Source organism: Charadrius vociferus, unplaced genomic scaffold (genome assembly GCF_000708025.1).
Source record: "Charadrius vociferus isolate BGI_N301 unplaced genomic scaffold, ASM70802v2 scaffold213, whole genome shotgun sequence".
Taxonomy (NCBI): Eukaryota; Metazoa; Chordata; class Aves; order Charadriiformes; family Charadriidae; genus Charadrius; species Charadrius vociferus.
Window position 1 is genome coordinate 996,182 of NW_009647828.1, and position 25,220 is coordinate 1,021,401.

The following is a 25,220-nucleotide window of genomic DNA, read 5'->3' on the forward strand; positions in this document are numbered from 1 at the left end:
AGATGTACTTTTGCAAGGAACATCTGCCCCAAAAATCTCGTGCGGTTGGTGCCGACTATGACCCAAGGTAATGCAGTGCTCTGCATCTCAGAGATTTAACGGTGTTTTTTCCACAGTGAGCCCTCCGTGCTGTCCTTGGGAGGGCTGGAGGGTGCCAGGGTGTTTGCACAGCCCTGGGATGGGCAAGGGAGCTGGTGGCACCAGGGATGGAAGTGACCATCTCGCTCCCGAAGTGCTTAGCATGGGGCAGGGCAGCAAGAAACATTTTTGGAACCTGAAAACAACTCCAAAACCACCTGCCTGAACCTCTCCTAGCTGGACACCCATCGCCCCAAGGGGTGCAGAGTGGAGCCTGTGCAAGGGGAAAAGCCTTGCGCTGTCTCCCCCCAGCCCGGGGAGGCGGCAGACGGGCTGAGCTCCCAGGGGAACAGCCTTTAGGAGCAACCAATGCAGGAGGTGACTCTGCTCTGCTTCTTTCGCCTAGGGAGGAGCGAACAGCAGCTGTCTGATGCCCTGGGTTGAAGCATCGGAGCAATCCCACCACTAAAGCGTCCGTGAACCATTTGGCAGCAAAGGAAATGGATGTGGATCTCTGCGTGCTCTTGCCTGGTTTGTTTATTCTCTCTTTCGATTTTGCTAGGATAATGGAAAGGCTCACCTTTAGGGATCTGCCTCTCCCTGGCTGTTTGCTGCTCTTTAGCAGAGAGCTGAACGAATATGGGACCTCCTAAAAGCAGAGGGGTGGAGAAATGCATGGAGCAAGGAAAGAAACCCTCTCCTGTAACATAAATAAATAAATAAAAATAGTAATGGGGAAGGGTGCTCTGGAAATAGCCCCTCTCTGTACCCCTCTTCTGGGTCTCAAGCTGCCCCTGCGCCTGCCTCGCTGCGCTGCAGAACCGCTTTCAAAGGCATCTTCGCAACTTCCAGCCTTTCCCTCGAGGTCCTCGCACGTCCCCCACACACACACCCCCACGCACCCCATCGCTGCAGAGCTGGGGTGGCTGCAGGACCCGGCTTGAAACTCAAGTAAGATATCATGACCCCCTTTTCTTAATATCTGTCTGCTTATACCATCCCCCATTTCCAGCTGTGGACTAGCAGATTGCTGGAAATGGGTGGATGCTCATCTCAACAAAAAAAGAGACATCAGAAAGAAACTGGATTAATGCTGAGAAGGGGAGGGGGCTGCAAAAGGCAGGAGGGGGGTTGCAATCTTGCCTTGATTTAACAAAACTCCCTTCAAGGGGAAAAGGGGATTTGAAACAAAAAGACGAGGCTGCAGGTTGTGTGTGATGCTTGGAGCCCTGCATAGGGGTGAGCCCTGCCCTAAAGTTTCCCTGCCGGTGCCTGGGAAGTACTTACAGGGTTGAATACCCGTGGGTGGAAGCGCGATAGCTGCTATCCGTGCACCTCCGCTATGTGTGTGGTGGGGATGCTCACGGCTCCGGGCACGGGCTGGGATGCCCTGACCCTCACCTGCCTGTGCATGGTACCCCGGGGATGCTGCATGTGATGGGTATGATCTCGCTGCGTATTGTATCTCTGCACCATACTCCTGTGGGTATCTACGGTCGCATGTTGCCACTACATGCCATGTGCATGGCTCTACGGTCACAGCTTTGAAGTTTGTGTGTTAAGGCATGCAGGAGATACAGCCGGTGACATGTGTGCGCACGTTTGTGGCTGTGACTTGTGTTGTCACATACTCTTCGATACACACGTACGAGAATATGCATGTAGTTTCATGGGATTTAAATGTACAGATGCACAGAAGTGCAAGACCAGCAGCACGGCTCAGCAGTAACGCATAATAACATGGGCAATTACGATCAGCTCCCTTTATCTGTCCCTCTGGGAAAGCACACAGACGATCAGGCAGCCGTTGCAGGAGGACTGGGCAGCTTGTGCTCCTTTAAAAGTGGAGACAAGCTTTCCCCAGGCATCCTCCAGCAACCTGTGTGTCTTCAAGCAGACTTGGGAAGCGGCTTCTTGCTGAGCACGTGAGATCTAGCCGCACCTTTGGGAGGCATGAGCTGGTGGAAGGGGAGGGAGGGGGATAGTTTATTTTCTTAGCCTGTTTGTGATAAAATGTTCTGGTTTGTCACTGGAGGTGTCACTGCCGGGAGAAAACTCGTGCTGTTGCCCACTGTGGTGAGCTCAGAGCATGTTGCTAAGGGCCAGCCCCAGGCGGTTTCTGGAGCACCATCTTCTCTTTGTGGAGAACGCAGAGCAACAGCACCCGGCTCAGAAATCGCTCCCAAATCCATTCATGACTGAGGAACCCTCCATCCCAGCCGAGCCAGACCTGCCATCCTCCAACCTCACCAACGCGACGGACTGTGGCGAGGAGATCTTGCTCTATGGGGACACAGAGAAGATTGTCATTGGAGCAGTGCTCTCCATCATCATCCTCATGACCATCGCTGGCAACGGTCTGGTCATCATCTCTGTGTGCATCGTCAAGAAGCTCCGGCAGCCCTCCAACTACCTGGTGGTGTCCCTCGCAGCTGCCGACCTGTCGGTGGCCTTCGCTGTCATGCCCTTCGTGACCATCACAGACCTGGTGGGGGGAGAGTGGCTCTTTGGGAAGGTTTTTTGCAATGTGTTTATCGCCATGGACGTTATGTGTTGCACCGCCTCCATCATGACCTTGTGCATCATCAGTGTGGACAGGTAAGGGAGGACAACGCACCTGCCGGGTATTCAAGCGGGCTCAAATATAAGGGTGTTTCTGGAGGCTGAGGCCTACCAGAATCATGTTCGTCATTGAATAATGCTTCCACATATATTTTCCAGGTGCATGGGGTGGCTGTATTTTGTATGAATTAGGTGCCTCAGTCCCTTTGGAGGAGCTGGCCTTAAGGTGCTTTCTCAAGTAACTTCTCTAAGTTACTTGCTTAGTCCTCCCCCTCTAGGCAGCTGTTTCACATTGTTCTTCCTTAGCTTGAGGAACAGAGCCTAGAGGATAGACCCATGACCTGACCTCCTGGAAGGAGGCTAGACCATAAAATTATTCAAGAAAACAAAAAAAACCCCACCCTACATGCACTTTGAAAAATCCAGGTTATGGGGCTTCTGGAGCCCAGTCCTGTGGGATGCTCTGCTGCTCCCTGGACTTGTGCCTTGGCTAAGGATGTTGGCAACTCCTCCCACCCCATCCCAAGTCCCTGAAACCCCTGCTTTAGCCCAGCAAGTGCATTTGTGAGGATTCATTGGCTTCAACTCCCACACCTGGGGTCGGGAGGAAAAGGCTAAGCCCGTCTGGCAAATTGGCAAGACTCGGGCAAGTCAGCACCCCCGTGGGTCTAATTATAGCAGCCTGCGTCATTAGGGACATTGCGCTGACAAGCCGGTGGGCCGGATCCAGATCTGACGCGCGCGCTGGCTTTCTCAGGGGGTTGGTTTGGGTTTACGCTGGCACCGCTGAGCCAGGCTGGTTTGTGATAAGCAGCTCAGGGAAGGAGACAGTTGACGAGACACTTTGCCTTCAGCTGAGCACAACACAGTGCAGCATTGGCAGTGCCTGTGTTGGGTGCCGGCAGCTACCCAAGAGGTGCTGTGCCCATGTCCCAGCTGTCACTGCTTTACAACCACCCTGGTCACCCTCCCCAGGTATGAAGCCGAGTGGCAAAGACAAAAAGGACATAGAAAATCCTGCTGCTGATGATTGACGTTAACCCCCTGGCAAGTAAAGGGCTCTGAAGCCCTCGCTCCCCACCAGCCGCTGCTTCTCCACGAGCCGCCCTTTGCCCCATGGTCCCGATCAGCTCAGCACTGCTGGTTAGAAAGCAGAATCACTCCCATGCCACATGGCAAGGTCCTGAACCTGCTTTGTTTTAATAAAAAGCCTGTTCATAAAAAGCAGGTGTATTCAGAGCTGACAGAAGTCAGTCTCTGTTAGAGGGAAGAGATCAAATGCAGTAATGAAACATGTCAATGCTTCCTCTTGATGAGTGAGGGAAGCAGTTACATACTAATCACATTGGCTTTGCTTTAAAAATTTCCCTTCCCCTTCCCCTTCCCTTCCCTTGTCCATCTTTCTTCTCTCTTGTTCATCACGTCTCTCTTGCCCAACATCACCGCTCCTGCGAGCAGACCAAAATCCGGGGACACAGAGCAGGCAGGTGCCTCCGGTTGACGTTGGTCTGTCTTCCCTGTCTTCCCTTCTGTGGGTCCAGGCAGGAGGTTTCTGGGGAGGTGTGGACACCAGCATGGGGGGGTTCACACGCGCCAAGGCTGAATCCTAGGAGGTGCTGAAGGCCGCAGGGAAGGCAGGGGGGGGACTCTGCTTGGTGTGGGATGGACAGGAGTAGCACCTGTGTAACTGAGATCCCTGGCCGAAACGTGAGCAGCCCCAATGCTGCTGTAAGTTGCACCCGTGGGTCGTACAGCCAAGGAGGATCTCTTTTAACTGGGCAATGCTGGAGGCACTAGTGGGTACACTTCTTCTGTCTCCATAAACCTCCCCACTTCTCTGGGGGAACGTGTCTGCCCAGCTCACCCAGACAGGCTTGGTGGGGCTCCAAGGAGCACAGGAGGAGGGCAACTTCAGGCCCTTGCTGCAAAACTCATGCTGCTACCAACGCTGAGCTGCAGAGAGGGAAAACCACCCCAGCCCATAGGCGCACGGTCCCGTGCCTCATCTCATGCAGCTCTCAAGCACCTGCTCAACTCTGCTGCAACATCTCCAGGTGCTTGGGAAGCAAACCCCACCATCCTTTTCGGATGTTGGAGACGAAAGGTGGGGCTGCAGCAAAAGAAATAAGAGAGGGAGCAGGTTGCTGGGTGCTTTTATACAACGAATTGGCCTTTCTGTCCTTCAGACATCGCAGCAGGGTGATGGAGGAAAAACCTGATACAAGAGGCTGCCATAAAGCCTGAGTCTTCTGTTCTTTGGGTGCGTTTGCAAGGGGACCACACTGTGCTGGGAGCCTGGCAGGGCTGCAGCGTCACTGTTTGCTCCCAGACCTTTGTGTCCTGTTCCCCACCCCCCAAATGCCTGATGGGGAAGTTGAGCAGTGAGAGGGGAATTGCTCAAGATGCATTTCTAGCCAGGAAAGGAGAAAAAGAGCAAAGGTTGTCATTTGAGCAGAAGGAAGACTGGCAGGTCAGAGGAAAGGGGGTGGACAGTCCTCCTAGCTGTTGCCACCTTGGCTCTGGGTGGAAGGAACGGCATGCTGTGATTGCAGGGGCCTGGTGGGCTCAGTCCGTACCGGGGCTTGAGGAGGGAAAAGGCAAAACTGGGATGTCGTCTGCTGCATGAAGGAGGAGTAGGTGGCTGGGGCACCATCCCACTGCTTTCTCCCCCAAGGGTCCCCAGGAACGGGCTGTGAGCTGTGTGAATTATCCTGGGGCGGTATCTTGAGCATCCTGTAAGTCATCCTTGCTACATATCAACCCATCTTCCTCACTGCTCCCACAGGGTAGTTGATGGAGGTGAATAAAGGGAGATCATGGATCCAGGACCCCACCTGGATCACCACCTCCTCCTGGCCTTCAGATGGGCAGGATTTTTGGTTTAGGTCCTGATGGAAACATCTCCAAAAGCACACTGTTCGGGTTCTGTGCTGATACAAAGCCAAGCAAACCACAAAGCTAAGGCAAAAGGACAGCTGCGTTTGCAGAGAGCCTGAAACATCTGCTCCAAAAGAGATGAAATAGTTGGTCATCTCAGTAAAGCACTAATTGAAATTTTGCCCAGTGATGGCAAGCTGCTCCTCCTGCCCTGCAAGAAAGAGGAATAGCGCTGGTGCTTCTTGGAAACATAAATGTCTCCTCTAGTTCTGTCCTGAGTGCCAACTCAGTCAACACCATTAGGCAGCTGCCGGTTTCTGCCAAAGAGGAGGCTGCATTTTTACTGATGGCTGAAGAACCATATTTTGGTTAGGTTAGATATGAAAGAAGCTTGGTTTGTCCAAGATGACGGGTAGTATTAAAATGTAGGCTGCTATTATTGATTATTAATGCAGAGCGCTTTCTAAAAGCCTCTTGATTGAAGCTGGTAGAACTAATCTTGTCTGAAGGGGGGTTGATTGATTTTTGTCTTTAATCAAAAAGAAAAATGCTGGAAACATCCATCTTGCTTTTACATTTTCTTATATAAAAGCCTGCCAATGTTATAGATTCTTTATTGCCACAAACCAAAAACAAAACAAGAAAAAAAACCCTTTTGGCTGTTCAGCTTTTGATGAAGCTTTCCATAAAAATGCCAAGCAGCTGACAAAAGAAGCTCTCCAAACCCCACATATCATTTCACGTTTTCCTAGTAGAGGAAAAAATCTCCATCCATTTCCCAGGCAGCCCCACTGGGGCTCTCCCATCTCCCTGGCAAGTATTTTCTACCCAAAATCAGATGATATGCTCCAAATTGTCATTGTCCTCAGTAAAATGGATGCCTCCCAAAAGAGCTGGTGGGATGAAACCCACACAGCATTATGCTGGATTGCCTTTCCTGTGTCCTTCATCCGAACACACCCCAGGCCAGGTAAGTCCCTGCATTGTATCTCCAGTGAGCTGGAATTCATCCCTGGGATGCTCCCACCAGCCCTGTCTTAGGGCATGGGCAGATGAAGCCACAGGTAGCTGCAGCCTCCAGCTGCCCTTGGCATCGTCCACCTGGAGGTTTCCTCTCCTTCAGCAGGCTGGGGCAGTCACGGTGTCAGCCTGGAAGCAAAGTACGGAGCTTAAATTTGGCCCAGAGGAGTCATGGGGTTGTGGTAAAGCAGTGGGGTCTGGGAAACCCCAATTCTGGGTTCATTTCAGCTCAACAAACCTGTGTGAGCAGAGATTTGTCCTTTCCCAGTTTGCCAGCTGCAGAATGGAGATGGGGGCACCTTGGAGACGTTTTGCTTTTTTTTATTATTTAATCGCTGGCCTAAAGAGTCAATTATTACCATTGAGTGTAGAATAAATGCGCTGAATTGGCCCATCCATGGGACTGATGGTGGAACCCAGACTGGGGCAGGTCTCCTACTCGACGGCTGCCCAGGCATCCGTGGGAGTGAGGACATGGAAGGAGTTTATTGCACAAGCAACGAGTGGCTACACAATCAGCTCTGCACGGTGGGGGTCCTGCAAAGCTGCAGAAATCTCTGGTAAAACGCTGCTCCGGGAATTGGCTTTTGTTACCTGATTACCACTAAACTTGATTAACAACAAGACACACACACACAAAAAAAAAACCCAACCCAAACTCAAAGCAAGAGAATTTGATTTGAATTTCATTGCATGTCTGTGCAATCTCACCTCCCGCACTGCTGTAAACGCTGGCCTATTTTGAGGTCTTCCCGCTCTCATCAAAATTATAAGCAAAGACCTCAAAACGGCCCCATTTCCTCCAGCAGCGACTGCACAAGGCACTCGCAGATGAAATGTGTCAGCTTTGCCTGCTTTTTAAATCTTGTCACTGTGCATTTTACTTGGCTAGCGTGTAAATTCCTTGAAGTTTCAGCAAATCCCGAGTGGATCGGCTTCTAAAGAAAACCCAGTAATAGCATAATAAAGGATATCACACAACACAGCATATATTAGTTTGCAAAGTTCTGGGCTTGGATATACAGAGGAGCGCTTTTTGGGTGCTGAATTTGGAGATGCAGCAGCAGGGCATGGTTTTCTCCCAGCCTTGGGAACATCAGGTCCGCTCTCCCTCCATAGCCCCTTCCCCACAGCAGGAGGGATATTTGGCAGCATCCCTCCAACCTGCTCCTACCCATTTTCTGAGTCCCGATCTTCCAGCCAGGCCTATCGCTTCTCACTATGCTCAGCCCAGGTAGAAAGGAGTCAATGGCTGTTTTGGAAGCACAGGACCAAAACCAACGCTGCTGTTCATCTCCATCTGATCAGGTCTTCTCCTTCATAGCCAGGGCTCGATGGGGTGATGGGGTGAAAAGCCCTTTCCCAAGAGGTCATGTTGCCTTTGCATCCATGAATGTTGTCCGTCAGCCTGTACTGCTCCTGAGCATTCAAGCAGCACAGGTGGTCGTGGAGAGTTTTGCTTGGGGTTTTTTTGTGACTAAGGCCAGCTGAAGAAAATACAGAGGAAAACAGGAAAAGAGTAACTCAGTGAATGAATTCAAATTCATTTTATCAGGGAGTCAGGGGAGAATACTTTGGGCTTTGAATTTATTTAGCAGTGAGGAAGGGAGGAGGAATTGGATTATTTTTTTTATTTCCATCTTCTTCCAATCTTTGGGGAGGTTCTGGAAAAGGGAAGAAAAATCTCCCAACACTTACAATGAGACTGATTTTGGGGAAAAAATAATGATACAACAGAGGTAAAACTCTCTGCAGAAATTTTCTTTTTGGCAGAAAAGCCCGTTCTTCCCTTGAATGGCTTTCAGCAAAAAGTATCCATACAGCTGCTGTTCCTACTGCCCCTTGGACAGTTTATCCAAGACAATTAGGAGGTGATGTGATCCTGCCTAAAAATGCCTACAAAATCCTGAGAGCAGGCAGGTTTGAATCAAAAGGCTGTAACATAAAAGAAATCTATATGACAGCTGGAGGTTTTTGCTGGACTGGTTGAGACTGGGTAGCAGGCAGATGTTTTTCAGTGGGAACATTGACTGACAGTGGCCAACTTCCTACTGATTTATTAAATAGTTTATAATTGCCAACTAAAAGTTGACACAATTTGTTAGTCACATGAACATTCTCAATCAAGGCTGGGGATGGTTCAGAATTACACCCCGTAGTCTAACCTGGAGCTGATGGGTGATGCAGACTCCAGCTCCTTTCAGTCAAGCTAACAAGGTAACTCCTATGTCCAGGCATCAGGACTTGTGAATCTGTGGGTCATCACGTGCTTTTGGGATCTCCTACTTGGAGCTCCTCGAATTTTACCCAGGGAGGGCTGGACACCATCGCTCAGGACCTATGGGCCATGCAAGGGAGCAGAATGCTCCAGCTGTTTGCAACTGGCTCTCGATCCTGTCTTGGTTTCTAGACGCCATTTCCAGTAAATGTTGCAGGAAACTAGGTTTGTCCTTGTGTTTCAGGCTGGATGGAGAGGGGAATGATGGGGTGTGCTGCTGAGAGTGGTGTCTCCCATGGGTGCCAGTGCTTCAAGAAGCAAACACAGAGTCTATCAGCTTAAAGAAGCTGTGAGTCAACAGCTGTCAGTCTTGCACCACAGTCCATCACCTGATCACTAGCTTTGCTTTCTGTGCCCATCCAGACACATACTTAAGTCATCCCAAAGGCAAGATTGCTTCTTGCTCTCACACTGCCTCAGGAACATCTCTGCTGCAGGTTGCATTTCTTCCCCAAGTTCCCAAGTTGCTTGGACAAATAAAAGAAGGGTGTTGTCCCTCCCACTTCCCATTAAGCACTGATATGAGTCTATTCATTCCATCTGGAGTCAGTCCTGATGTATCCAGGTGCGAGTACTACTCTGTGGATCACTCCTCTCACTCCTGGGTGTTTCCCTGAGAGGGCAACAGTCTGGAGTGAGTTACATGCCATGGCTGGAAGTTGTTGCATATTCTCTGCGCAGACTAGGTCTGGTGGAAAACTAAGCTTTTTAAGCATTTTTATTCCCAAGGAAACCATGTGGAGCTTAGGCTGCACTCAGCTGGTAAATGACATCATTTACGGGGTGGTTGCAAGAAAACAGTGGGGAATTGCAGAAACAGGCAAGAGACTGAAGGGGTATGAAACGCATTTCACAGAAGACGGTGCAGCTGCATGTGCCTGAGAACATTTTCATTTCCGGAATTCATTTCTTATGTCCCCCTTCCAGGGCTGAAACTCTCCTGTGACAGAGTATTAACAGCTTGTTAGGAATGAACACCACCCAACACCATTCACACCTTGCAACCCTCCTAACACTTTGCAACTTTCCTTTTTTCCAGGTATCTGGGGATTACTCGGCCCCTGACATACCCTGTGAGACAAAATGGGAAGTTGATGGCGAAGATGGTCTTCATCGTTTGGCTCCTGTCTGCCTCTATCACCCTTCCTCCTCTTTTTGGCTGGGCCAAGAATGTCACCGTGGAAAGAGTCTGTCTCATCAGCCAGGACTTTGGGTACACAGTCTACTCCACGGGGGTTGCGTTCTACATCCCCATGGCGGTCATGCTTGTCATGTACAGCCGGATCTACAAAGCTGCCAAGGTCAGCGCTGAGAAGCACCGGTTCATGAACTTACCCAAGCACTATGAAGAGGAAGGTGTCTACTGCCTGGAGGCCTCCAGCCGGAGCCACCACAGCTCCAAGCGTACCAAAGCGGTGGAGGAATGCGCTACGCTCTCCAAACTGCTCCGGCAAGACCGAAAGAATATTTCCATCTTTAAACGGGAGCAGAAAGCAGCCAGGACCCTTGGCATTATCGTGGGGGCATTCACGTTTTGCTGGCTTCCGTTCTTCCTGATGTCAACAGCTCGGCCTTTCATCTGTGGCATCCGCTGCAGCTGCATGCCCCTGCGGCTGGAGAGGACTCTGCTCTGGCTGGGATACACCAACTCGCTCATCAACCCCTTGATTTATGCTTTCTTTAACCGAGACTTGAGGACTACTTTCTGGAACCTCCTGAGATGCAGGTACAGGAACATCAACAGGAGGCTCTCTGCTGCCAGCATGCACGAGGCTCTGAAAGCTACAGAGAGGCACGAATGCATCCTGTAGAGCAGCTCAGTGCCTAACCAATGAACTCCTGCCTCTCCATTTCAGGTTCCTTGCTTCTCTTGCCTCTTGGGACTGGCAGAAACCATGCGTGCCATTGTCCCCCTGCCAGACATCACCATTGAGAGTGACGCCCTTTCCCCTCACCCCAGGAGGAGCTGCGGTTCTCCTCACCTTGGGAACAAGTGGGCAGCCGTTCCTTCTCACAATGACCCAGGTGGGAGATGAGAAGCCACGAGCAAGACTGGAGGGTTCAAGGTCTACTACCAACTGTGGGCAAGTCACACCACCTTTCTGTGCCTCAGTTTCCCACTCTGTTAAAAAAAAAAAAAGGAAAGGAAAAAGCAACCCTCCCAACCAAACAACAACAACAAAAAAACCCCATAAAAACTTGATAAGACTGTAGCTCTCCACCTTCCAAAAGGGCTCTAAGGTCTGTGGAGGCCACAGAATACACTATGTAAAGATGATGCTGGCTGCACTTCTCTATTGAATACGACGGCAGCTATAGGCTCCGTTATAGATCCAAGCACTCGTGCCATCCCAGCTTGTATGAACTCCTTCCACCAATGTAATTGCATTTTACACACTGAGCTCATGTCCAGGTTTGCACGTCAGAGCAGTAATACCAATGACCCCATTTCCCCTCACAGAATGAAAGACAGATGAACATGAAGTTTCCTTTATGGTTGGATAGGAAAGTCCAATGGCCTCCTCATCAGGGCAATGACCAGAGAACAAAGACAGTTATGTTTATTGGGTTGTACTGTAATTCATTCTCAGACAAGTGATGTGTGTTCATAATTTGTGGCTAATTGACTCCATAAAAGCACGCTTTGGTTGACAACAGAAAAAAAGTAATTTCTCTGACAGCTTTACAGTGCTTCAGTATGATGTCCAGCAAGCTTGAAAAAATACACTAAAAGACAAATCCTTTTTTAAAAAAAAAAAAAAAAAGTCTGGTTTCCTTATTTAGGTGTAGATTCTTTGGTCACTCTGAATTGAAAGTGTCTTTGTACTTTTATGTGGTGGTGGGACTTGTCTTCCTGCGGTCCTCTTTGGTCTTGACCAGCCTTGTTGCATCATCCTTGCTTTGCAGCCCCTCAAACCCTTGCCCATTTGTAGATGAGGTCTGCTCCATGGGGGTCAGCTGTTCAAGCATCTCTTATCCAGGTTCTCTTATCAAAGCCAGACTGTTGAGAAGCTCAGGAAAGGGGTTTCTAGCCCTCCCTCCACTACATATATTTTCTGTATCAAGCAAGAATGTCTGAGTAGTGGTAATCTCATCTCTTGCAATGTCATGCAGTATGACAACTCCATGAGTTGACTTTGGATGTCTTCATTGACTGCTGGCATGGTTTGGCTTAGTAATCAAGATTTCTCCTGTGAAATCTTCCGTGATCTCACTTCCCCTCTTTTTAATAGATATTTCTCTCCTATGTCTTTTTATACCTGCTTTTTCTATAGATACCCAAGAGGGTCTCCAGTTTAGACTGGTGACTCACAGCAGGGAAATTGGCTCAAGCCCACTGGGAATGTCCTGAGGGACTGAGAGGTTGGCCATAGGAACAGCAATGTGTCCACACATTCTCCAATCTCATGCCCTCACAGCTGGAGCCAGAATTGCACACAGGAGCAGGGGAGGTTGTTGTAGCTGTTGTATGGGTCTCCAGTGGGAAATGCTTAAAGATCAGACAGTAAAGAGATTTGAAGGAGGACCTCATCAGGAGAGATCCTAAAGGTTTAGCTGGAGCCCTGCTTCACCTGCTATCCCACCCAGGAGCTTTTTGGAGAGTAGCGAATGATTCTGTTAAGACGGTTAACAGCTTTCTAACTCCCATGGTTTGCTACCTACGGTTGTATGATGGTGTTAGGTTTGTGCTAGAGCCTACTGCTCAGAGGCTGCTCTGCATCTCTGAAGTCGCTGCCTGAGCCCTCCCCCCATGACAGGACAACACTTTCTGCTGAAAGCAGAGCATTGCAAGCCTTGCAGCCACATTTAGTCCCTAGAGCCTACTGTTCAGAGGCTGCTCTGCATCTCTGAAGTCATATATTTTTGCCCAGGACAAACACAAAATCCAGCCTTGGTGAACTGCCTAGGGCGCATGCCAGCAGTAAGGACCTCTCCTTCACTGTTCTGCCAAAGATGGCTGCTATTGCCCAGGGAAACTTGAGTGGTGTCTCTGCGGTGTGCTGTGGTCTTGCATCCTGCAGACCAGAGACCCCACCAATGCAATGAAGCGGGAGAAGGCCTGAGCATACGCTCACTCTCTTGCTTTCACACTGCTGCCACATGAACTGGTACTAAACCTTGCCACGACCTCTCTACTTTCCCTTGTGGAGAAGGCTCCCAGGAGATCTTATAGCGGCCTCCCAGTACCTAAAGGGGGCCTACAGGAAAGATGGGGAGGGACTCTTTATCAGAGAGTGTACTGATAGGACGAGGGGTAATGGTTTTAAACTGAGAAAGGGTAGATTTAGATTAGATGTTAGGAAGAAATTCCTTACTCTGAGGGTGGTGAGACACTGGAACAGGTTGCCCAGAGAAGTTGTGGAGGCCTTCTCCCTGGAAGTGTTCAAGGCCAGGTTGGATGGTGCTTTGAGCAACCTGGTCTAGTGGAAGGGGTCCCCGCCCACGGCAGGCGGGGGTTGGAACTATATGATCTTTAAAGTCCCTTCCAGCTCTAGCCATTCTATGACTCTATGTTCACCTTAGTGCACTGCTACGCATCACCCTTCCCCAGCTTGGTTGCAACTCCTCATGACACTTCTGCTTCCAAGCCCAAACAATAAGTCCCCACACACCACATCTCTAGGGCATGGTCTGACTGCCCATCTGAGGACCTGCTTATCAAAAACAACCATTTTCCTCCCAGAAATCACTCTGGGACATCATCTCCTCTGTCACAACATTTTAGCAGCAGCTGGTCGTTGGGTCTGGCCTGTCACAGGGACATGAAGTTGCTGCAGGGTCCAATTTCCTCCCTGGGCTCCCCCAGATCCTTCCCTGCTATAGAGCTAACGGTGCCCTTTTGACAGAGCTGTCTGGATTAAAACTAACCAGCTGCTAATTCAGACAGCCTCGTCAGGATGTGAAAGCCCCGAGACAGCCCATTTCATATTCAGCACATAACAAAAGAGTCTGGTTTGTTCTGCTGAGGTATATTTGTATGCCTAAGGTCACAGTGGCATAGTTTTACTTATTTTCTGTATTACAGGCTCTTAAACTGCCTTCAAAATTCATAATCTTGTTTAATTCCACTTAACATCCCTATCCTGGTGGTATTTTTATCACTGCATAAAAGTATTCTGCAGAAGAACTATGAAACAGTGTTTAAGGCTTTTAAATGAATTCAGACGAATACTGTTTTTTTTTTTTCTGATTTGATGGTTCTTCCATAAGAAAAAGAGTAGGGGAAAGAATATGATTCTGGATGATACAAACCCCAAACTTCTTCTAAGCAAGGAAACAAGCAAAATGTTTCATTTGTCTTAAAAACCAATGTTTTCTTTGATTTGGAATGGAATGTTTTGTCTCGCTCAAGACTTACCTGATAATCTTTTTTTTTTCCCCTTATATTTTCATTTTAAGCTGTAGATGTGTTTAAAGAAAACGCTCTTTTCCCAGAAACAATTCCAAAAGTTTACATCCAAAAATGTTTAAACATGATAACTTCACTGAAACAAAACGCTTTGCTCAAAAAACGAGATAGCTTGCATGATTTTTCCAGTAGTTATTGTCTCAATCTGTGAGACATCCACATAAACTTTTGCTTTTTAACTCTCCAAGATTAAATTCTTTTTAGGTTATTTAACCTAAATAATGTGCATCCAAAGACACCAAGGCCTTTTCCGCACACGAGTGAGCATTAACCGTTTAGTTAAGCCAGTCAAGACCTTGTAGACAAGGCACTAAATCATGCTGAAAATACTCTGTGGTTTTTAGTGTTGGTTTTGTTTGTTTTGTTGTTGGTTTTTTTTTTAATCAGAGAGGAATAAATGAATTGGGCATCTGGAAAAAAAAAAAGGCTTAAAATAAATCTTAACCATTTTGAAACTGATTTTAGTGAACAAGCAAGTGCCTCACCAAACTATCTCAGGTTTAAGAGAAATTAGCTGTGTGAGAGTCCATGAGTCCATGTTTAGGCAAAAATCTGAGCTCATGGAGAAAAGTATCAGTTTAGGGCAAAAGAAACTTTAATGGGCAATGAGAGAGTCCCAGCAGACCAGTAGCAATGCAGTGGAAAAGAATGAGGAGCCTCGGGCAGAGAAAATCGCAGTAATTCAGGCATAAAACGAGTAGGTCTCAAGTCAGCTTTTTATTCCACTCCATGTGCAAGGGAAACACATACAGAAACACAGGCAGAAGCAATCTGGGGAGAAAAGACAGTTTTGACAAACCCCTAAGGCTGCCCCAGCTGGCGGTTGGAAGTTTTTGATAATGATGTTGAGCAAAGCCAGGCGAGATCAGTTAGAGATGTAATGAAAAGCCCAAGGCGGTAAATGCCTGTGTGTCTCTTCCCAAAGAGCATGAAATCTCCTCACTCTCTGAAGTCAGCACTTCACGGATGGGTTTTGCCGAGATAGACAAGTGCCAGAGATTTGCACTGACAGCTCAGCAAACCCATCGTGTTCTTCATCTCCACTTGGGTCCCGCTATCTCTACCATCTCTCTATGATAATATAATGTTAAGACAGCTGCACCACGTCAGACTGGAAGCTGATGTAGCCCAGGATCCTACCTCAAGCAGAGAGCAGTGGTGGAATCTTACAGAGATGGACCAGCAAACCTGTTGTGGTATCTCTAGTGCGTCCTTCGTGTCCCAGCAATTAAAGGTTCAGCAACTTGCTGAGCCAGAAGAGCTCTTGTAGTGTTTAATAACCTCCAACTGGTGCTTTTCTTCTAACCTACTTATGTTTTTCCCACTCTGCATCCCAAGGCAATGAGTTCCATAAAAGGAAAAGAACTGTCTCCTTTCACTCATTTTGAATCTGCTGTCTGCTGAGCTCATTAGGCACTGGCATTAGGAAGGAGAATGAGTGATCACCCCTATTCACCTTCTCCAGGCCAGTCATGGTTTTGTAGTCCTCTGCCATATTCTTCTCTTTGAAATAAAAACTCTATCCAGCCTATGAGTCCTTCTCCAACAGCAGACATAAGGAGATGCCTTGGGAAGGATATTAGAACAAGGACAGTCTGGATTATATGCCTTCCCACCCTCCACTGCCTTCAAAGCATCCTTTTAGTTCAGGAAACTCCCTGTTTAGATATGGTTTCTGTGCAAGCCTCAGTGTAACCTCCTGCTTCTCCGCAGACAAATGCCAAATCTCGCATCTGGGACCAGATAACCCCATGTAACAGTTGGGGCACCTGGCAGAGCAGGACCTGGTGCCCAGGGCACTGCTGAGCCTGGTGAGGAGAAGGCAAAGGAGAGGGCTAATTGTGGCCAACCGCTACTTTGAGGGGGATTACAGGGAAGATGGAGGCAGATTCACCCAGAGAGATGGGAGAATCTTCTTCTTTGGACATGTTCAAACCTCAGCTGGATCAGGCCTTGAGCAAACGAATCTCCCTCTGAAGCTGTCTTTGCTTTGAGCATGACATTGGGCCAGAGACCTCCAGGTTTCCCTTCCAACCTATTATTCTATGAATGGGATAATTTGTCTAGGTCTTCAACTCAAACTCATGTTAAATTTTAACATCCATATTCTTTAGCAAGACAATCTACATATCTCCTACCTGCCATGTGAAAAAGCTCCTTCTACTTTGAACCTTCTCCTAGTAGCATTTAAGTTGAAAGTCTAATAAAACTGAAAGTCAGCACACGACACTCTCCACCTGTGTTCCTACATAAGAAATGGTTTCCCTTTGTTTTGTCTCTGCCATCTTAATCTGGACACATTTAATATTCACCATGGAAGATCTTCAGTTGCCTTACTCTATTCCTTTTGCATTACTCTGAGACAGAGCTTAAGCAAAATCCAAATAACATGAAATGAAAGGGCAAGTCACTGCTATAAAGTCCTCTTGTGGCACATAATTAAGGCAACAGGGGTCTACTTCCAGCCCTTCTCAGCACTGGCACACAGGGAAGGAAGCAGACTCTTTTATATGGTTCATCTTTTCTTTTAACGACTACAAGATCTTTCACACAGAACATACAGTTTCAGAAGAAATCAAGAAAGTGGGAGTTGAAAGATGATGTTGTACGAATGCCTTATTCTGAGAGGAGCAGACTATATCTTGCTAATCAACAGTTTTCTTTAGCTCTCTTTGGCTGCATCAATACTTCTCCCTGGATGAACCCTGGACTTGGCCTCTTGGTCATCCAGGTGGACACCCGTTTACAACACACAAAAACTCCCATCTGGGTTGTTTCCACGTTTCCTGTTTGAGATATTTGCTTCTCTGTGACAAGAGTACCATGGCACTCTTAAAAAAGGGGGGCAAAGGCAGCATCTCCTGTGGAAAAATAACCCCAGGAATGGTCTTGTGGCTCTAGGATGGAACATGTGAACCCAAGAGGTCTCATGAAAGCAGCTGACGCCAAGGTGTAAGGAACAGTTCATAGGTGGTGGCAATTGGACCTGGGTAGGATTCACTGGTGATGGACATGAATAGGGTCCCTGGGCAGGGGCTGTGGAGAAGGTGGAGGTGCAGCATGGCATGGTCTCCCAGTCTAGGTGGAAGAGGAGCTCTCTCTAGCCCACACTAACAGAGGGTCTGACATCCAACCTGATGGAGGACAACGTTCGTAAATTTGGTTGAGTCTCACATTCTTTGACTGCTGGAGGAAAACATTGCTTGGGTGGGCAAGTAGCAAGAACAGCCATCCTGGAGGCATGGTCACTGACAATGTCAGGATATATTCATACCATCACACCCAGCTTAGCCCCCAGGATTTACGTGCTCACCCCACTGTGTTTCAGCATCAAAGTGCTGAGTCTAAGCCCTGAGCCTGCCCCCCAAAGCAGCCACATCCCAAGCTATTTCAGACCCGCTCAGGCTCAGATCTGGGCAGCCTACACACACTGTACATTTTCCTGCTCCCCCCACTGAGCGCATGGACCTTGGACAGCAGCAGCAGGACTCGGCTGCCGCTGCACAACTTGCCAAATGGCTGCTCTAGCAATTAAAAAAAGCAAGGTCTTCTTTACAGGCTGCAATTCGTGTGTGTGATGTGCGTGTAGATAGCTGGAAACTTTCAATACTTGCTCCAGCCCATGCAAAAGACGATGAAAATTAACTCTTTCTGGGTGATGAGAAAGGGTGTATAAAAACTGTGTTATTTGGATCCACTTTTTCAGCCTCTCTGCCACCCTTAGCTTCACATTTCTGACCCTTCAAATGTGGTCAACAGTCTGTTAACACAGAAAGACGAGGAAAAGACGGAGGAAGAGGGTGGCCAAATGCCAGACACATGATGACAGCACAGCCCTGTGCTTATAAATCATTAGCACAGCTCACGAGGACTCTGCTCGAAGCCTGTGATTTTTCTGTTTGAATGCAGGCAATCCAAACACCAAAGGTACATTTTTAGATTGTGAAATGCCTCGGTCATTTAACTCAGAGACTAAAGCTTTTGGGGAGCTTATGTCATGTGCCTGGTGTGAACATATCCAGATGAACTGCAGCCCCATCTCCAGAAGATGCTCTGCCTAAATGAGAAGCGATAACAGATTTTAAGTATAGTCCTGCAATGTCCTAGCAAAGCTGCATGGATGTTAGCTGTGGCTTCTGCCAGCCTTTAACTCCACATTGCCATGCTTCCTCCCATCTCAAGACTGTGTGCAGACCTCCTAGCTGAGGACCTGAACCCTCAGGTACAGGTTGCATGGGAGTATGTGGGACAATCATCTCCTTAATTACTATGAAAATTAATAGTCTTTAAACAGAGCTTTGGGAGGTCTTTTTCATCTCTTCTTAAAGGCTGAAAGAGAAACATTCCGCATAACAAACCACGCTCTAAGCACCACATTTCTACAGTATTGTCAACAAAAATCTGAGCTACATATGGAAATTGATGCAGCTTAAAGAAAATCGTTCTGGTTGACTATCTAACTCCTTGGAGACATTAATCAGAGTTTAGTGCTGTCACTTCTCAGGACTCACTTCTCTGTTATATCTTCAAAAGACATCAGAATGCCAACAGCCTTTAGCAAGAACAAATCAGCGTGCAAACAGACTGATGTGTCCAACGGTGCCTGCAGACACATTGTTCCTTAGGTGCAGCCCGAATACCCAGCACCCTGGGGACTACCGGTGTCTCACCCACCCCTGCTGCCCCACATGTGCATAGTCTTTCTGGCCCTGCCAACACAACAGTCCATGGGCAAACAACTCAAACAGCATTTCAGATCAAATATGGGGCTCTGTGAGCTTTCAGAGCCAGGCCAGGACATAATGTCCTCCTGGTATGGTGGAAGACTGTTGGGAGAAGATGGGTGCAGACACCCTCTGAGCCTTCAAGCCTGCCAAACCATGGCGTCATAGAGCAAGGGCTATAGCACCTGCACAGAAACAATATAAATAAATATGTCATTTAAATTAAGAGCAATTAGCATGGGGCTTGGGATTGCAGACTTGGGATGCAGATTGCATCCCCAAAACAAGGGATGAAGTTGCCTTCAAGTTAGCTGGGAAGTAGATTGCTACAGGCAATGCTTGTCTCTGTAAGGTGTTGTTCATGCTGCTCTGGGAGAAAGAAAAGTGTTTCTGGTATGGTCACCAAAGAGGCATCTGTACCCAGTAGGTACAGACTATGTTGTCCACCACCTATTACATGTGTCTGGATGCCAAAATAACAGGTTACCCACAAATCCCATTGGGAGACAGGTTTCCTACAGTTTGTCTTGCTGTTCTTCCTCACTTACTTCTTTATGTTTTTCCACTGGTAATTAAATGAAAACTGACTGGAAGTGTCTAATGATGACGACTCCTTAGTTTAACAACAGGAACACTAAAAAACACTAGAAAGTGCTGGAAAGAAAAAGCATTTCTCTCTTGGGCACCCAGTACAGTTCTGAAAACTGGTCCTAACCAGAAAACCCATGGCACTATCAGATTTTAGCCCAAAGGCCCTCCAAAAATTAATTCAGACTTTTCCTGCCCCATTAGTTCACAATGTAAGGTTGTTTCCTAAAAAGCAACACCCCATAATACCTTTTTCAAAATGAATCTAGGGTTGCATCTGTGGTTGAAAAGATGTTAGTAGGAGTAATAGACATGTAGCAAAGAAAGCAAAAATATTGCTGTGAAAAAATGCTGCAAGAACCAAAGATCAGTGAAAGAAAGAAAGAACAATTCAGGATGTGTGTTGTTTTTTTTTAAATCAGTGTGATGTAGCGCCTTTCCACCTCTGTTTTTTTATATAGCACATATATTTTAAGAAACCCACTAATATATTTTTTTTAAAAAGCTTCAAGGAAAGACGTGTCAACAAAGATGAACTACTAGTAATACTACTGAGCCCAGAGAAGAATAAAGCAGTACAACCATCAGATGTAAAGTAAATCAGTACATCAACACAATCCCATTACTAGGTTTGAATTCTAGCACCCAGTCTCCTAAATCACCAAACACAGCTGCAAAAGGATGCAAGAGGAGGGGAAACTGTGCCTTCCCCTACTCCAGTAATACTTTGCAATAAGTGACAAAAAAGGTTGTGCTCAAATCTAAAGGCTAGCATCTCTTGGGCATGGCCACTGCCATACGTGGGTTGCTACCCATAACAGCCCGTCCTCTGATAGATAATTTTGCAAGACAATATTTAGGGCATGTCAAGCCTGGGGACATATTCTTCTGGCAACCTCCCCACGCAAGAATTGGCATGCACATGTTGTGCATCTGAGTTAGCTCCTCTCACACCATGATTTGCCCAGATATCAGCCACAACCTGCTTTTCAACCCACAGCTCTCGTGGCTGAGTTCACTCCCATATTGCAGAATTTAGGTACTTGATTAACGCAATCAAAATGGGCTTTGTTAGCATAGCAGTAATAATTCAGGAGAGTAAAAAGGAGCTAAAGGGCATGAGCTGCAGTTCTTTGAAGAGGCCGTATTTCCTTTCTTCTTCTGGGTCACAGCACAGCATGACGGAGCCATCTCTTTCTACAGCCTATTCCCAGGAGAGCATTTTGGGATCTAAACTTTATAGGGGATGGTGTCTAGACATAAAAGGCTAGCTGTTTCCTTGAATTTCTTTCAGGAAATACCTCAAAAGAATACAAACCTGACTGGCTAGAAAACTAGTTTATTTTACATTTCACTGGCCCTACCAATGAAGGCTTCCGAAACCTTTGCCATATGAAGACATACAGTTTATCTCCACTGGCTTCTCTGGTACCCAGAGGCACCAAAACCATTGAGGTTCAATTTAAAATTCTCCACTGACCACGGAAACAGGTGGACTCATGTCACCTAATTTTGGATGCCTCCTTAAGTTTGAGTTAGTCACACAGTGCTCCCATTGCACTTGCTGCGGAGAAATACACACTGTTAGGAAGTGATTTTCTTGACCAAATTTAGGTGTCTGCTGTGGATAAGATGAATTCCACACCAAACTGCTTCTTTCTAGGCACTATAAAGAAAGCCCACAGGGACTTGCTCAGAGCAGATGTCTACATCGCAGATACCTGCATTTGAATGGATGAATCCTGTCATGCCTGTGTATAATTCTGCCACAGCTAGAGCTGTAGCTATGTCTTGGAAAGCTGGGTCAAAACACTTGGCATAATTGGCTGGTGGTGACTCAGAAATCCCACACATACAGGGAGTGCCACGGTCTGTGTCAGTGACGCCATTAAAATGGGTTAGAAATCTTGCGATTTCTAGCGCATAAAACTAGAGAGAAATAAGATGGGTCCTTAACTTGATGGGAAAATTGTGAGTACTTCAGTGCGTGCTGGAAACTCTTGAAGGGTCGGACCTGGGATGAAGCTGATGCACTAGATTATAACATGCATAATGTAATAATAATATAATTATTGTAGCTCTAGTGCACTAGATTATATAGCTAAAGAGTTAGGTCTCCTATGGGTGCACCTCCCTGTATTGGGAGATACACAGGTAGATTCTTGTCCCACCACATGGGCTTTCCCCTCCTCTCCACCCAGCTCAAGATCTTGGGCTGAAGTGGCCATTTAGAGCAGTCTCGTGGTTTAATTTGAATGTGACGGATGCACAAATGCTTAGCTGGCCATGTAAAAGTACCCGGAGGGACTATGGGATGTCAGCTTTCCCATCAACGATGCACTGACCCAAAAGGGATGGCTGCTTGGTTTTTAAGTCTCATTGCTGGAAAATTTAGCTTACTCAGCCTCACTAACCTGACAAATCAGGGTCAACACTGACCCGGGAGGGTCCGACCAGATTCAAATGTGGTTGTCCTAAATCAGCAGTGAACTTTATTTTAAGCCTGTGATTAAAAATACACACACGCAACATTTTGAATGCCACAAGGACTAAGATGATGTCCCTTCAAAAATATCACAGCTTTTACAAAGCTGGGAAGACATTATTTGGAATTTAACAAAAAGAAATATCTCCAATTGACACAATGCCACCAGCTGATGAGAAGTTCAGTTCTCTCCCCACCCCTCAATGTCCTATAAAAATAAGTGATAGGGGAAAAAAATAAATAAATAAAAAGGAGATCATAGCAACAAGTCTCTTGGCTGTCAAAACGTCCAACAGCAAAATGAAAAACAATGTGGACATCTTACACTTAGTGCTTTTGTTCTTGCTGCCAAAACTAAGATAGAGATGTTCCAGTTTAGGATCTGGACAATAAATCAAACAGCCAGCCTTGGAAAATTTCTTCTCAGTACCAAGAGAAGTTACCTTGATACCTATAGAGATGAGACCCACTTATATTCCTCCGAAGTTTTTATTAAGGCTCTCCTTTCACATGTGTTATTTTTTCCTCACAATATCTCACGGCAGGTGGGAACAGGAAAAAATAGTCTGCAGCCTGGTAATTAAATAGGCTTGTTTTTAATACTGTAAATTACAGCTTGATGCAACTGTCTCAGGTATATATAATGCTCCAATCACTGTTGCACCTCAGTGCTCTTCCCTCTGCAACATACTTAGTCTCTCATCCCCCTGCAAGGCATGAAGTGCTATTATCTTCATTATGGAGGCAGGTGTGGAGGACTGGAGGGACCTCCTGGGTCCTCACAGACACTTTGTTATAAAGCCCCTTTCTCGGGTGTTTTGAGGCCAAGCTGAAAAATAAGCTCCCCCAAGCTTTCCCCCCTTTTTCTTTTTCCCCCTTTCAAGACCTTTTCAGACCCTCACAACTGTGATGCCCAAGATCTCCCCCTCCCACCCCAGCCTGGATCCCTTCACTGCAAGGTCTGGGCAATTTCCAGTTTGGCAACAAGAGCTTTCCATGAAACGGCTCTTTGTTTCCAGTGCTTACCTTTTGCACTCCCTGCTCAGGATATTTATAGAGAGCAATCATATGATGTCTTAGCTTTCACTGTCTAGGTGGGATGAGCCAAAAATCTTTTTGTCTCCTCTTCTAAGACAAACTCTTTGTTCCTCTCCCCTTTGCATGTTCCATTTTGGACCAGTTTGCTGGAGAGAGGTGACCAGAAGAGCACAGACACTAGTATACATGCCCTTCACAAGATCTCAAGCAAGGCACCAGGAAGGAAAGAAAAAAACAGGCGTGGACTTGCATCTCTATTTTCACACGAGCCTCCAGCCAACGCTCGCACACAAAGCCTAATTGTCCAGGTTGTCCCTGATGGCTCACTGTGGCTGGTCAAGGCCAGGGGCCTGCCCAGGTGGGAAAACTCAGGCAACACTTGTGTACTGTTAAAGCCTACTCCTGGAAGGCATCTCAAGCGACCCAGCTAAGCAGCACAGAGGGGCTCATGTCCATAGGACTCAAGACTTATCTCTTCTTCATCAGGGTGGCTGTGTCCACCCGACACAACTCTTGGCCTCTGTCTTCTCTGGGCCTCACATAACGATGCTGTGGCTTGCAGTGTGATATTGGGCTGTGCAGTGGTGCCTGAGTTGCAAGGCTTGCTGGGGCAGCAGTGGGAGCCCAGCCTGATGCAAGCTCACCCTTAGTGCCTACAAAACCGTGTCCCTGGCGTGGACCATCCCCAGACCCATGCCTGAGCTGTTTCTTAAAGGGAATGAACCCCTTTCCAAAGAAGGAGACAGGAGGGAATGCATGTATCAGTATGGGCAACTGGTGTCCAGGGCCTTGGAATAAACAGGAAAGAGAGGTTGTCTACCACTGCATCCAGCAGAGTAGGTGGAACGAGAAGCTTGTGTGATCCACTGCAGAGAGGGGTCCAGAGCTGCCTTGCAGCATGAGTTTCGTTCTTAAGTCACCCAAAGCTTTCCCTTTCCTTGGCTTATGTCACAGTTGGGTTTGGCATTGGAAGGGCCCTTCTTCAGAAAGGGGAAAGGTGCAAAAGCAGGTCAGCCACCACCTCCTCCTCCCACCAACCTTGCCAACTACCACGCCACTACTTCGCTGCTGGAAAGCGTACCCAAAGCTGCCACCGCCTCCAAAATACCTCTTGCTCAAGTGAAATAGCTGCTGCTAGTCATCAATGGGAATGAAGTGTACAAATGAGTTGGCAGGACAGCCGGGCTTTCTACCAAGCTCCACCTATGACTTACAGTGCAAGCCTGGCCAAGTCTTTGGGCTCCCTGAGCTCCTGTTTCCCCTCCAACCCTGAGACGGTTTTGTCTCTCTTTCATGAGCTTTGGTAGAGAAGGAATAAAAGATCATATATGGCACCTAGGCTTACATTCATCTCCAGGTAAACCAACTCTGGAGATGTTTCTCCTGACTATACATTCATTACAATCCAGTATGTGACTTGCTCTATATAGCTGTGCTATACCTAGGGCCAAAGGACAGTCATCATTTGTTAAAAACATAGCACTAATGCAGTAAGCATTCTGGGATTTCAGCCCAGAGGTAAAAAAAGGCTTTAAAAGCAAATAAAACAAACACATGTTGCATAAACTGACAAGCAGAATAATCTAATTGCTGAGTTTCAAAAACAAAAGAAGAATCCGTTATATGCTTAAAAGCAAAAGACATCTCAGGACTCTGATATTTGCCAGCTTAAATGTCTCTTTGATCAGTTTTCTTATTTGGCTTTTTTTTGTTTGTTTGCTGTGTAGCCCACTAGAGTTATTCCAGCTCAAATTGCATCTATGTCTCTACTTGGGCATAACACAAGTCACATTGGAAGGAGCACAGCAAAAAAAAAATAAACAAAACAAAAAAAAGGCAAATCTTGAACAGTAACTGAGGAACAACTGTTTCACTAAAACCAACTTCAAGTCAATGTACTCTCTCACTAGGCTAAAAAAATGTTCCTTTCTTGGGATTAAAGCAACTCTCCTAAATGAGGCTGGCTATGATTGACGCTTTAATTGACTGGCATAATTTCATGCTTTAATAACTCTGGGCTCCTCAGTTTAGCCATGAATAAATTTAACTGTTAAGTCCTTGCATATAAATCCTCTTGACTGGAAGTTCCTATTCTCTCTTTAAAATGTAAACTTGGATTAACAAGACTCACCAACATGTCAGAAGCTGAACGTGGTTATC

The 25,220-nt window shown here is 47.0% G+C and overlaps 1 protein-coding gene across 1 annotated transcript; it reads left to right on the plus strand.

Annotated features, from left to right (window-relative positions):
- The first annotated feature begins 2,166 nt into the window (after positions 1–2,166).
- LOC104284196 (5-hydroxytryptamine receptor 7-like) lies at positions 2,167–10,641 on the plus strand. The gene is made up of 2 exons (XM_009882489.1): positions 2,167–2,676; positions 9,855–10,641. The coding sequence occupies exons 1-2, from the start codon at positions 2,168–2,170 to the stop codon at positions 10,624–10,626; spliced, it is 1,281 nt and encodes a 426-aa protein (XP_009880791.1). The 5' UTR covers position 2,167; the 3' UTR covers positions 10,627–10,641.
- The last annotated feature ends 14,579 nt before the right edge of the window (positions 10,642–25,220 follow it).